Here is a 12,938-nt window from a genome sequence, read left to right on the forward strand (position 1 = left end):
AGAGGAAGGACATGGACACAGACACCTCATGTTTGTGTTAGCCTAATAGAAGCAAAATGAAAGTTGTTTTAGGAAGGGGTTGTGGAGGGAATAAACCTAAAACATGTAAACTTTCATGCTTTTAGAAGAAAAATAAGTAATCTACACTGTTCTTACTGAGGAGGTTTGAAGTGATATTTTCCAAAGAGAAAAACTCTAAGTGCCATAATGTTTATTCTTCTGAAGCTGTCAAAGTTAAGCACTACTAAGGAGTAGAGTATTAATTGAAATGGGTAACTAGACCAAACCACCCAGCAATGTCTACAACCTATTTTCTCCTAGATTACTAAAATAAGCACAAAATATCACATTGCCTGGGACATCTCTTCATAGCCAAAGAAAACGTGCATCGGTATGAAAAATCATAACAGTTCAGGAAGGACAAAATATGTTTTGCAGAAATTTGTAGGGAAAAAAATATAAAGTTAAACCAACCAAAGACTTGCATTGACTCTTTAACTACACTGCAATTAAGGCTCCAGCAAACTGTTATATATTTGTATTTTTGCTCATTGTATCTTGCAGCTGTAACAAACAAATACCATTACCAGGGTCAGTGTCACAGTCTGATTAAAGTAATTCCAATGGTTCTATTATCTTCTCCTCCCAAACAAACCTGGAATGTGGAAAGCAAGAAAGCAAAGGGAAATCCCAACTGTCATTCAGCATTCCTCCCATGAGGTCACAAGCTATACACAATCCTGACAGCAAATTCCCAGTAAATTTAAATTAAATTTGCCATCCATAAGTACTGTGCCCATACTGCAATCAGTGGCATGTCATGTGGAATCACTTTTTCCAATCAGGTCATAGCCAAATAAAACAAAACCAACAACAACAAAAGGGAGACAGGTGCTTCAGATCAGTTTCATTAAGTAAACCTTATGTACATAAGAATGGTTGAAACAGAGAAGTAATCAGAAAGAGAGCTCAAAGATGTCAACACTAAGGAAGCAGACAGAAGAAAGCAACATACATGCAGAAGCAGGTAAGGGAAGGGTTGGAAGGGAGCCACATCAAGTCTGCACATCCATCTAGGAAATGCTTAGAAAAAAGACACGCACAGCATGAAAGCCAGCGCTGACAAGTAACTCTTAGGGAACTGCCAAGCAGGTCAAAGAATTGTTTTGACTGGTAGCTATGGGCAGGAAACTTACAAACTACTCCTGGAATTATACACAATGTCTTCCCCTCCACCACAATCCTTTATTTTTGTTGTTTAGGTGCCACTGTATGTTTTCCTGACCACGTCTAACACAATGGCTTCAGCAGCCTGTAAATCTTGGTTTTAAGCTTTAATTTAATTTGAGTTACTCCAGGTCTTAAACAAAACAACTCTCAGGGCTGGACAACAACTGGACTGAAACGAATACAATGCTGCTCTCAAAAACAAACAAACAAAAAAATCACTTGGATTTAACTCAGCTCTAAGACCAGGCCTTCATAATTTGTGGTATCAGTCCAATGTGAACTGTCACGAGTCTTAAATGTGACAGCCTGACAGATTAATTTGTATGCAAAAAAATCCTCAAAAGTACTCTCTCTAATCCTAAACTGCCACAAGCACTTACAAGAGATTAATAACTTCATGCAGTGCTTACATTTAAAAATAAAAAGTTTTATTTATAGGGCAATCACATTTTCACCGTGATGAGACAGGATTCACTGGTGTGGAAAGGAGAGCACATACTAGATAGTTTGACAGATAGAAAGAGATAAGAAGTATACTCCTCTGGGTTTTTTCCTCCTCTTTCCTATCTTGTTTCCCTCCTTGCCTAAATATCACCCAGGAATTTTTCCATCACTCTTATTTTCCCACCTATTCCTTCTGACCACTTGAATGTTCCTCCCCAACCCTTGCTGCAAAATCATCCTTGCCTCAGCTGCAAACAGAAATGCAAGTGTCAGACACCACCTTTATTCACAGATTACCATCTGCATATGCCATTCAGTGGTTAGTTTTGGATGGTGAATGCATCTGGTAATTGATATTTTTATCTTTATTTTCAATCAGTAAATAAAAAAATTCCACCTCAGCAAACCCCCAAATGAGCACTTCTACCTCCTCAAGCAATAGTGAGACTATTTCAACGGCCTATTTGATACACTTTCCAGTGACAGAAAAAGAAAAAAGATACCTCATGAAAGAAGAACTATTGCTTTGGAAAGTTTACAATTTAACTGCCTTAATAGGACAGCAGTCAACTGGTCTGCCTATGAGATCGCTGCTTGCTGCAGTCCAGATTTAATCCAACTCTGCAAGCACCTAAAGTAGAAGGGACTCCACAACAGCAGACAGTACAACAGGCCAGATGGAGTAGTTTGTACAGACTAGCCTCACGCCAACTCTGCTAGCTGACAGTTTCTTCAGAAAGAGAGCCTCCTTAAGCATGCAAGAAAAGAGGTAGAAACGGTTTCCTAGATTCAGAAAAAGGGACAGAACCCATCTGCTAGGAGAAGTGACCTGACAGAGCCCAGAGGGACTTTCAACCCAGGATATTACATAGCTTCTTTGACTTTGGGTTAATGTGAACATAAGATAGACATTTGTACTTATGCTCCATTATACCTTGGAGAGGTGATGGCAAAAATAAAAAAAAATTCATTTGCTAAACACAGAAGAGTCAAAAGTGCATTTCCTAATTCCTAAAACTGATTATGAAAATCAGCAGAAAATGACATCAGAAGGAACAAATAGTATGTCGAAATGATAGCCTTTATTTCCTAAGAACATTACATGGGAACTCACGTAGGATGTAAAGTGTTTGCTTTATCAGGGTGTTTTCTTTAACACTGCTTGGCAACTTACTGCACTCCATGTCAGTTGAACATCATTTTTAATGTGTCATGATATCATTTTTGCTGAGACAAGCTAAAATGTCTCTCTCACACAGATAACAGTTCTTGGTTTAGTGAAATAAGAAAACCACAGAAAGATAAAAAGATATACAAATATACTTCAACATATTCATACAGCAAGTGTTGAGAAAAAGCAAGGAAAATACAGACTGTTGTACCTGGGTAAACTGTGAGTCAGCATTCTCTCCACTGAGACCAATGACCAAAAATAACCCCTAGCTCTGGCTGTACAGATTCATATAGAAGATAATAAACTCTGATCAAAATGAGTTATTACAAACCTGAACATCACAGGAAGAAAAAAAAAATAAGCACATTTCTGACACTATTTCTACAACTTGCCTTTCTGGACTCCCATACACTCTTCTCAGAAAGATTTTTTCCTTACCTAACTTTCCCTTTCTTGTTCAACTATTTCCTTTCCCCCGCTTCCCAAGTTCCTTAGCTGGTGCATTTGAGTGGAGGGTTTTGAACAGGTATGATTTTGCCCAAAGGTTGCAACAGTTAATGCTCAACTCTGAAGGGTCAGCTAATTTGAAGCAGAAGTGGAGCAACCTATGCAGAACGAGGAAAGTGGTAAAACAAGAGACATAAAGAGAGGAACAGAAACTCAGTATAATTTCATAAAATGACAAACATCACCAGTTTGTAAGGTCTGATTGCCATTCATCATCACCCTTGCATGACAGAGAGAAAGATATGCTAAAGCTTACAATTACTTTAGTCGTTTCTGTAGTACAGTGCTCAAAAAAAAACCCCATCTGAAAGCATCAGAGGCAGCATTTGGGGACCACTAACCCTTCCTCACTGAGGAGCTCTGAGCTCACAAGACAGAAAGAAGAAAAAGGAGCTACCATTTCCATTTCTTTTCTGTCTGCTCATTTGCAATCTTGCAGGGATTCTCATCAGCCATCAACTGAACATGGCAGCATGCACCTGAGGACTAATGAGAATGAAAAAGATGAGCTGCAGTCCAGCAGCAGTGTGAACAAAGGATTACGTTTAAAAGGAAAAAAGAAAAAAAAAGGGGGGGAAGGAAAATAAGGACCGTCATGAAATACAACCAGAAATAAATGGAGAGGGGCTTGCTTATGAAATGGGTACCCATGTTATAAGCATTCCCAGTATAAGACTTGCTACAAGGTATTTGCAAATTAAAACAACAAACCAGATGCCAGCAACATCTGGAGACCAAATATACTGTATCTAAATGAGAAGTCAATGGAACTTTTCCAATATAAATTAACATGCCATATAGCAAAAAAGGAATGCAGCGCCCAGCATAAATGCAAAGTGCCTGCAGCCTCTTCATAGTGTACTTCCCTCAGGTTATAGTGAAAAGGGAATCGCGAACACTGTGCAAGTTTTTCTCACTGGTATCCCAAAAGTGGTGTCAGACATATTCTCTGATAAACTAGTTACTAGACATATTCACCTGCAAAACTACTCAGTGTACAACCATCACATGAATTAACATGAAACGCTGACTTTCTTAAGTTTAAGGAACCATTTATTTGAAGTTAAGCTTGACCAAGTCACTGATGCAACTTTCTTAGTAAACTAATTCTACTCCAGTAGATTTTAACTGGACCACTGAGTGAAGATCACTTCTATTGTCAGTATTTATTGATCTACAAGAACACAAAGCAAGGCTTACAGCTATCTGACACATCCATAGAAAAAGGCTGGGCAAGTTCAAGCATCAGGATGAGAGCTTCACTGATAATCTAAAATTTGGAACACACAAATCCCTGAACACGCTACATACACTACAGCCTAGATTACACATACCAAAAAAAATGTGTAACGTGACCAAAGGTTTCAGAGGCTGTAGTTAAAATGGAATACAAAGACAGTACAAAGTTTGCGCCTGTACTGCACAGGAAATGATGACAGCTCTTCCTTTCTTATGAAACATACTGACTATCATAAGACAACTCTGACACCAGTTTTGAACACTGTTCCAAGCATGAGGCCTTCTATCACCTATCCAGACTGCATGACCACTCTGATGACCCCTTGTATCTCACCTGACTAGTTCATTTATCAGAAGTTTTTGCCTGACAGAAGGAATTCAATCAAAGTCCACAAGGGCATTCCAGCACTGTGCAACACACAGAACACAACAAAACAAAAGCTTTCTTTGTATTTTTTTGTCCCAAATGCTCTTGTGGGTGTCTGCAAGTTAGAGGACTATAATCTCTACACACTTGGACAGATTCCTTACCAAGGCCAATATTTTAAATAAACCTTTGTATTCAAGAACATCTGGGTCCTCTGAATGAGATGACATGTGAATACCAAAAACATTCAATGACAAGCAGATTAGAAACCCTTTCACTACAGCAGGGAAGCAACATGTCGCATTTGTCTTGAAAAGAAAACAATGACCTCTTCAAACCTTCCTGCTAGACATGGAAGACCATATTCAACAATCAGCCTCTGACAGTTTTGACTGTAACCACAGTGGGAACATAGAATAAAATCATAGAATCATTAAGGTTGGAAAAGACCTCTAGGATCATCTAGGATCATCAACCCAACACCACCATGCCTACTAAACCATGTCCTGACTGAAGTGTCACGTCTACACGTTTTTTGAACACCTCCAAGGATGGTGACTCCACCATCTCTCTGGGGAGCCTGTTCCAATGCTTGACCACTCTTTCGGTGAAGAAATTTTTCCTAATATCCAATCTAAACCTCCACTGACACAACTTGAGGCCATTTCCTCTCATCCTATCGCTAGTTACTTGGGAGAAGAGACCAACACCCACCTCACTACAACCTCCTTTCAGGTAGCTGTAGAGAGCAATAAGGTCTCCCCTCAGCCTCCTCTTCTCCAAACTAAACAATTCCAGTTTCCTCAGCCGTTCCTCCTAAGACTTGTTCTCCAGACCCATCCACTCTTCCAGACAGAGATGCAAAACTTTTGATACCTTTCACAGAGATTTACTTGGGCAGGACTGGATTCCGAGTGCTTGCAATGCTTAAAACAAAGCAAACATTCAGATTGCAAGCTGATAATAATTGAGACTGAAGCCAAATCAGATTTCTTCCAGCACAGTTTCTCCCTCAAAATAACTCCTCTCTAGTCTTCAAACAGCCAAAAAACATCTGTGAAAGCAAAAAGATCAGTTGTCAACAGTGACTGCAAAGCTAAATTTAATTGAGATTTGGGAAGGTCTAAAATGTTGCAAAAAACAGCTGCACTACTGAGAACAGTTCATATAGAAACACCACAGCATTCCCCTCAGAACTACAAGCCAAGACTGCAAAACAGCTAACAGACTTGTACAATATGCATTCCCCTATCCCATGAATGTTGAAAGCTGAAACTCCTCAATTTTGAGACCTTTTCTGGCATCAGGAATGCCAAGAACAATTTAAAGTATAATAGATAGACTGAAGAGACTCATACAGAATTATTGTCATTTTCCATAGCTGAACTACCATCTGATGAACAGCAAGCACTTCAGCATAATTTAAACACACACAAAGATCCCTCTATTTTCTCTCTTCTCCCCAACTCCCAAAGATGATGATGAAAAAGGATTTTCTAAATTATTTGCATTCTTGCATTTCACCATCTAAGTACAGACCAACCATGTTTGGGAAGCCTATAGCCTGCACATTTGTTGCTTACTCGCATCAGAAGCCCACAAAGATTGGAATGTACATTTGCCATTGCTCATTTTCCACAGTTCTATTAAACCACAGTCCAGAGCGCTCTCATAGCAGGAGTTATGTGAAGCAGCTCTGCAGTCTACACTGGTTCAGGAAGCAAGAACTGCTCAGCCTCACCGGCATTTCCCCCCCACTGCTCCATGGGCTGATCCAGAGATCAGAAAAAGGGTACTAGAAACATGGTTTTCAACAAGCTATCACACTTCCCTCTACACAGGCAAATGCAGTTTTGAACAGCTTTAGACACCGCATAAAACAGGCTTTGCATCTTCTCTACTGGCAGGTATTGTCACAGGATTCATAAGCAGGTAAGAAACACAATGCTTGACTTCCAGGAAGAGCAGTTGTTAAGAATTCATGTTGCAAGACAATGATTTTTGAGAAAGGCCACTGGCACAAACTCTTTCTCCTCAACAATTTGTCTTTCAGGCATGATTCTACGTCTACTAAATAGTACTTAAATGGGCATCGGGCAACAAGAAATCTAAAAAGCATTACCTAGGCACTGTAGCTTCAAGGAATCAAGGGCAAAGGGAGAGGAAATACATAGTAGAGGACTGCGTGGGGGCTGGTGTACAGCAGAAAAACCAGTCTACCACATACTAGTTGCAAAACTGTGAGAACCCGGACAGTTAGGACAGTTCTTTCACATCAGATGGGTAGTTACAGTTTTGCAATATGACTGGCCAAAGAGACATTGAGAAGATAATAAAGATTGGGATACCCACAGACAGACACATCACAGCCTGAAAGCATAGTTTGTTTCATCTTTGTCTTTCATTTTCTTCCACTAATTTTTAGGTACTCCTATGCCAGGTAAAACACTGCAAAAAATGCTACATTTTTGAAAAGACACTTACATAAACAAATTTTGTTTCACAGAAAAAGCCTGAGCAGAACTTCCATATTTTTGGGGCTTCTGTTAGGCTTAATTTCAGTGCTAGTTAATGCTGAACCATTAGCAGATGTGATTTTTCTCTCCTTGGGCTTCTCAGATGACCATAGAAAACAACATATCCTCAGTTCTGAAAAGCAGATATTAAGTCTGATTTCTGCCCTAACGTTCTTAGGATTTCTGAAGTTTTGTATATATACCAAAGATTACTCACAGTTAGAGCATAATGAATATTTCATTAATGGAGGTTTTTTGCAAATGTTTCTGAATGCAATAGCAAAAAAGATAACCTATTTACGCTGCAATAGTCGTAACGAACCTTTCAAAGAGTGGTATAAAAGTGTTTGCCTTTGAGAACATCTTGATGAATAAAAGAATGCTGACATTTCTGGCCGATTCAAAGAGGAGAATATTAAATCCCTTTAAGCTTTCTCCTCTTAAAAAGACTTGCATTTGAAGATACGTCAACTATATTCAGTGAGAGCAAGTTCACTTTGCAGAATAGTAAAGTGATGTTGGAAAGGAAACAGAGGGAATAGTTAAAAAAAAAAAGCTTAGCAGTACCTCACTTCCAGTAGTCTTTGACCTCTTTGCAGGAATCTCTTTATCCTATAGAGAAAGAGTGAAGCACAGAAGTGTATAAAGAACATTAGAGAGCAATACTGTATTCACATAAATACAGACAACAGCAGTTTTCAATGCAACTGAAACATCCCTTTGTGAGCACAAAGGCCTAAACTATAAATTTCAAAAGTACACAGTCCTGTTTCATTGTGAAATTATAACCTTCCAGATGTTAACCAAGGAAGGTAAAAATGTACAAAGACACATCTACTTTCTCCTAGCTACTAAAAAAATGCAATGAGTGATTTAGGCCTTTCCTCAACTGATTAAAAACAGTGTCATCCTTCTGTTCAGTTGAAAAAGATAAAAAACAAACCAAACAAAACTAGTGTGGAAAATAAGGCTGGAGTTATCCATCATAAAATAAAGTCCATAAAGCTCAGACCAGGGGAGGGAAGGAATCTAATATACAACTCCTTACATCGTCCTCTCGCAAAGAAGGCAAAATTAACAGAGACCTTCCCAATGACTCCTTTTCTCTCTCCTCCGTCAGGTCCCTATGTCCTGTGGAATGTTCTTCCTTGCTCACTCACCAAAATGACAGCCTCTCCACACTGATCAGACATTGTTATGGTATAACTTAATCTACAAAATTCACAAACTATAATCCCCCCCTCCAAACCTTAAACTCTAGATGCAGGGACACCAAGGCCCCCAGGGAACATGTGATGAAAATACCCATTGCTTTTCCAGCAATAGTACCCACTGAACAAAGCATCTTGGTAATGACTCTCTGAAACAGACTTACCTCTTCCATTGACTAGCACACTTAGGGTCTGATCAAAAAGGTTTGATGCATATTTTTAATCTCTCATTTTAAATAATTAAAGAGATTGGTTCATTAGTTCAGAAGTCTCAATCTGAACCTGTTACAACTGCTGACCTTTCTCACCATTCATATCATCCATAGAGACCTAGCAACAAATCAAGAAAATGGCCCAAACGCTCCCAACCTGTTTGTGTAACAAGCATACCATAATAAGCAAACCTAAGTCTAAACCAAAGAGTGGCAGTTCCCACCAGTGACACATAAAACAGGCATTTCATTATTGCTATAATGAAACTCCAGGGAGTGTGGCTAACAAGACGTGAAAGTGCTCAGCTGCACCTCATGCCTTGTAATTCTCCAAAGGTGCGATTACTACTTCTCTCTTGGGCATTATTGTTGCCTTCTAATTACAATGCTCCTTTTGGGAATTAAAGAAATACACCCTAAGTTACATAAGCGTGTGCTGTACACCTCCTACTGCAAGGAAATGTATGCTTTGAATTGCAGATGTAGAAAAATACCACTTTAAAAAGGGAATAGTAGAAAAATAATTCAAGAGCATGTAAACACAAACTTTAAACATAGAGGAGAACAAGATACACTGAGAGTTCCCCCTACCCTCAATCACTTGGAGACTTAAAGAGACACCTGGGCTTGCCTACACAGTAATCATGTTTCACTGCAAGTTACTGAACTCAGCAGAGAAAATCTGGCAAGGGTTATCGTGCCTGTATTACATAGGGAATTAACCTGGGTTAAAATGGTCCTTGCTGGTGCTATACATTTGTCCATTAATTGCTTTAAAAAAACCCACACACTTTTAAAAATGCATTTTTATCTAAATACCAACAAAACTGTTATCATTTTGAAACTAATTGTGTTTCAAGGCATAAATACATACCTCTTTAGATCCAGCAAAGAGTGGAATGTCATGAAATGGGGAAATATATTTACCATCTGCATTCTCTGAAAAACAAACGAAGTAAGTAGCATTACAAATCTAAAGATACGCCATAAGATGTTGGTATTGCTAATTATTATGCATTACAGAAATGTATGATATGCCACAATTATGCATTAAACTTTTTCTGAAGTTTAATTTCAAGGACTAAAAAAAAAACCTACATGCAGGACAAGGAATTTGATTGTATGACAAGGACTCATTAGACGCAAAATTATTGCTTTAGTATTCAATACCACACTTCTCTTCTGACTACCTGGCAATACAAGCTATGCAAAGATGAGAAGATCCTTTCATTCTCTCTCCTTCTCCTTCCCGGCAATACACAACCATTAATGGAGAAAAAAATACCAAGGGAACCTCATTTCCATGAGCGATCAGTGAATTCATCTGGGTTTCTAGCAATGCTGCCCTTGTGACTTCACTTTATTTCTAGTAAACTGAGGTTCATGACCACAAAAAGAAAATCCCCCAATAGCAGGCCAAAGTCTGACCAAGAGAATAAGTGAGGGATTGGATAATTACTCAGGCCCTTGAAATGAAACACCACACCTCAAAACCAGCAGAAATTGACAGTAACTTGATGGAGGCCCAATCTGCACCTCAGCCTTGCTCCTACTGTAGAAAGGGACAAAATTCACTGGAGTGGGTGCTTCAGCTTTTCAAACTACTCAGAAACTTTTCAACATACTAAAAGCCCAAGTACTGCATCAAAACAGAAACATCAACAACAATATAAGGTGCTAACATGAATCTCAAGGAGTTTCTCCTCTGCTAGCACCCCTATTCACAGTAAAGGGAAAAGCAGACAAGGGACTTCCAGTTCGCTTTGGACTGTACTTTGACTACTCCAGCAAAGAGGAGTACATGGCAGTTGTTTTTGCAACTCCTGGAAGCTTCCCAGATGCTCCTCCCAAATGAAACAAAGTTTACTGGTAGGCTGCTTATTCCCACCAACTAAAGTAACTTTCTCTAGATGAGCTCCTGAGCTGGCAGCCCCTTGGGGAACTGAGCACAAGGGAGCCCTGGCAGGGTACTGCTGACAGGGTACACGACGCCTCCGCTTCTCTCACACCAGCGGACGTCAGAATTAACCGCTTGTAAGTCAATGGGCCAAAAATGTACAAAACCACTGCCAGAGAAACGGCATACAAATAGACAACATTGTTACTAAAATGCGTAATACTGAGATTGCACACCCCCGGCCCTCACCGGGTTTTGAGAAGCCTCCTGGAGTGCTGCCCATGCCCTCCTAGTGCCACTCAGTGCTGCTGGCCCCTCGGGGCTGCAGCCGCACGTTTTGGATGCCATCCTCTCCTCACCGTGACGTTTCTGGAGGGAGGGCTAGGCTGGTCACAGGGGACAGGCCATGTTCCCACTGGGCTGTCGCACGGCAGAGGTGAGGTGAGGCTCCCACGGCCAAGGCTGTGCTTGGGGTCCCAGAGCACCCCGTGGCCTTTGCACCCAGGCTGCCATAACACTGCCCCACGGCAGCGCTTCACCGCCGGCGCCCACAGCATCTCTTCACCCTCCAGGGGCCTTCGCGGGGCTGGGGAAGGGCACGGCTGTGCCGCGCACACCAGCCCCCAGGACTCAGCGAGCCCAGCATCCCCTCCAAAAGCGGATCTGCCAGGAAATCCCCTCGCTCTCCACACAAAACTGCCCCCCCTCCCCGCGCCTTGGAGTGGGAAGCAGGGGGGAGACTCGGGCGAAACCTCAGCCAGCCCGAGAGGCCTCAGCAGGAGCGGGGAGCCACCGCCACCTCTCCTCACCGTACACCCTCCCGAGGCGGGGTAGTAGAGGTTTATCGAGCCCGGGGGCTGCTACTTACTAAAGTAGAGGCGGTAATCGGGAGAGTTGGGCCGCCCCCGCTGTTCCGTGCCGTAGCGGGCCATGGCGCCGAGGCAGCGGCGGGGCGGCCACCCCCACCCCCGCGCCGCCAGCAGCCGCACCAGCCCCAGCGGCGCGCGCATGATGGCAGCGGCCACCTTCCCTCCCCTTCCTGCAGCAGCCGGGCCTGCGCCGCTCAGCTCAACTCCGCGCCGCGCCGGCCCCCTGCCCCGCCTGCCCCCGCCGGGAAACCTCGCACGGCGGTGAAGGGTGCTGCCGGTAGCCGAGGGCTGCTCCCTATCCCTTCCTGCCTCACCGGCCAAGAGGGAGAGCCGGCCGCGCTGCCACCTGAGGGAGGGCACGACCGTTAGCCCCCAGAGGCCCAAAAATGGCGGCGTCGCTTCGTGCAGGCCCTGTGTGCGGAGAAGGTTTTTCCTGAGGGGATGGCTACTGCCGGGCCTGGACACTGCTCCGTTTTCCCTGCGGGCCCCGGGAGGTGGCTGCTCAGGCCAGGGTCGGCACCTCAGGGGAAGAAGGAAGCTGCAGGGTGCCCACACAGGCCTATCCTCAAGGGAGGGCTCTGCCGAGGTGAAAATATTCCCAAAAAAACCCACTTCAGGTGTCAGGTGTCCCCCAGCAGGAACCAGGTGTGCCTAGATAGGTGGTACCCCAGCTGTACTCACACTGAAGGGCTTTCAGGCCACCAGCACTGCCAAACATGGAGACATCAAATTAGGGGTGATGGCAGCACGGATGTCATCCTTACCTTAGGCCCATGTCGGTGTGAGGACCCTTCCCTGCTGCTCCCTAGGGAGGGAACTGTTCATTTCTTGGCACATGCAGTTTTATGTCGCCCAAGCCAGTCTGTGTCTACGCCGCTTATAGGTGGGCTCTTTGCATGGGTTCCCAAAGGTAGATGCATTTTTATATTGAACCCTACTGACACTTAAATTAGATTCTCATCTGTATTCAGGTTGTGCTGGTTTTAAAGTTTATTACCCCTACATATGATCTGATTCCTTTGAATTCTCTTTTCATTGATCCTTGAGGAGGATGTAAAATGAATTTCATCCATCAATATGGGTGGTAGTTCTTGGAGTAGTGCTTTTTATTCATGGATCTTTCAAAAATTCCTGAAAAGAGGTAGATACCACTATTTACATTTTACTGATGGAGAAACTGAGGCAAAACAACTTTTGTTGCTGTCATCACTCTTAAATCCCAAGCCAATCATCTTGTGTATTCATCTCTAAAGGTGGTCAATATTAGCTTTG

General features: G+C 42.3%; 1 protein-coding gene across 1 annotated transcript in view; it reads right to left on the reverse strand.

Moving 5' to 3' along the window:
- Window positions 1-12,028, reverse strand: part of PPA2 (inorganic pyrophosphatase 2) — a 41,158-nt gene extending 29,130 nt beyond the window's left edge. Inside the window, exons 1-3 of the mRNA XM_054824505.1 lie at window positions 11,666-12,028; window positions 9,775-9,839; window positions 8,045-8,089 (exon numbers count right to left, since the gene is read on the reverse strand). Coding sequence (XP_054680480.1) covers window positions 8,045-8,089; window positions 9,775-9,839; window positions 11,666-11,807 — 252 coding nt within the window. The 5' untranslated portion in view covers window positions 11,808-12,028. The remainder of the gene's footprint in view (window positions 1-8,044; window positions 8,090-9,774; window positions 9,840-11,665) is intronic.
- Window positions 12,029-12,938: the final 910 nt, after the last annotated feature.

The sequence above is a fragment of the Grus americana genome, chromosome 4, assembly GCF_028858705.1.
Source record: "Grus americana isolate bGruAme1 chromosome 4, bGruAme1.mat, whole genome shotgun sequence".
In the NCBI taxonomy this organism is placed as follows: Eukaryota; Metazoa; Chordata; class Aves; order Gruiformes; family Gruidae; genus Grus; species Grus americana.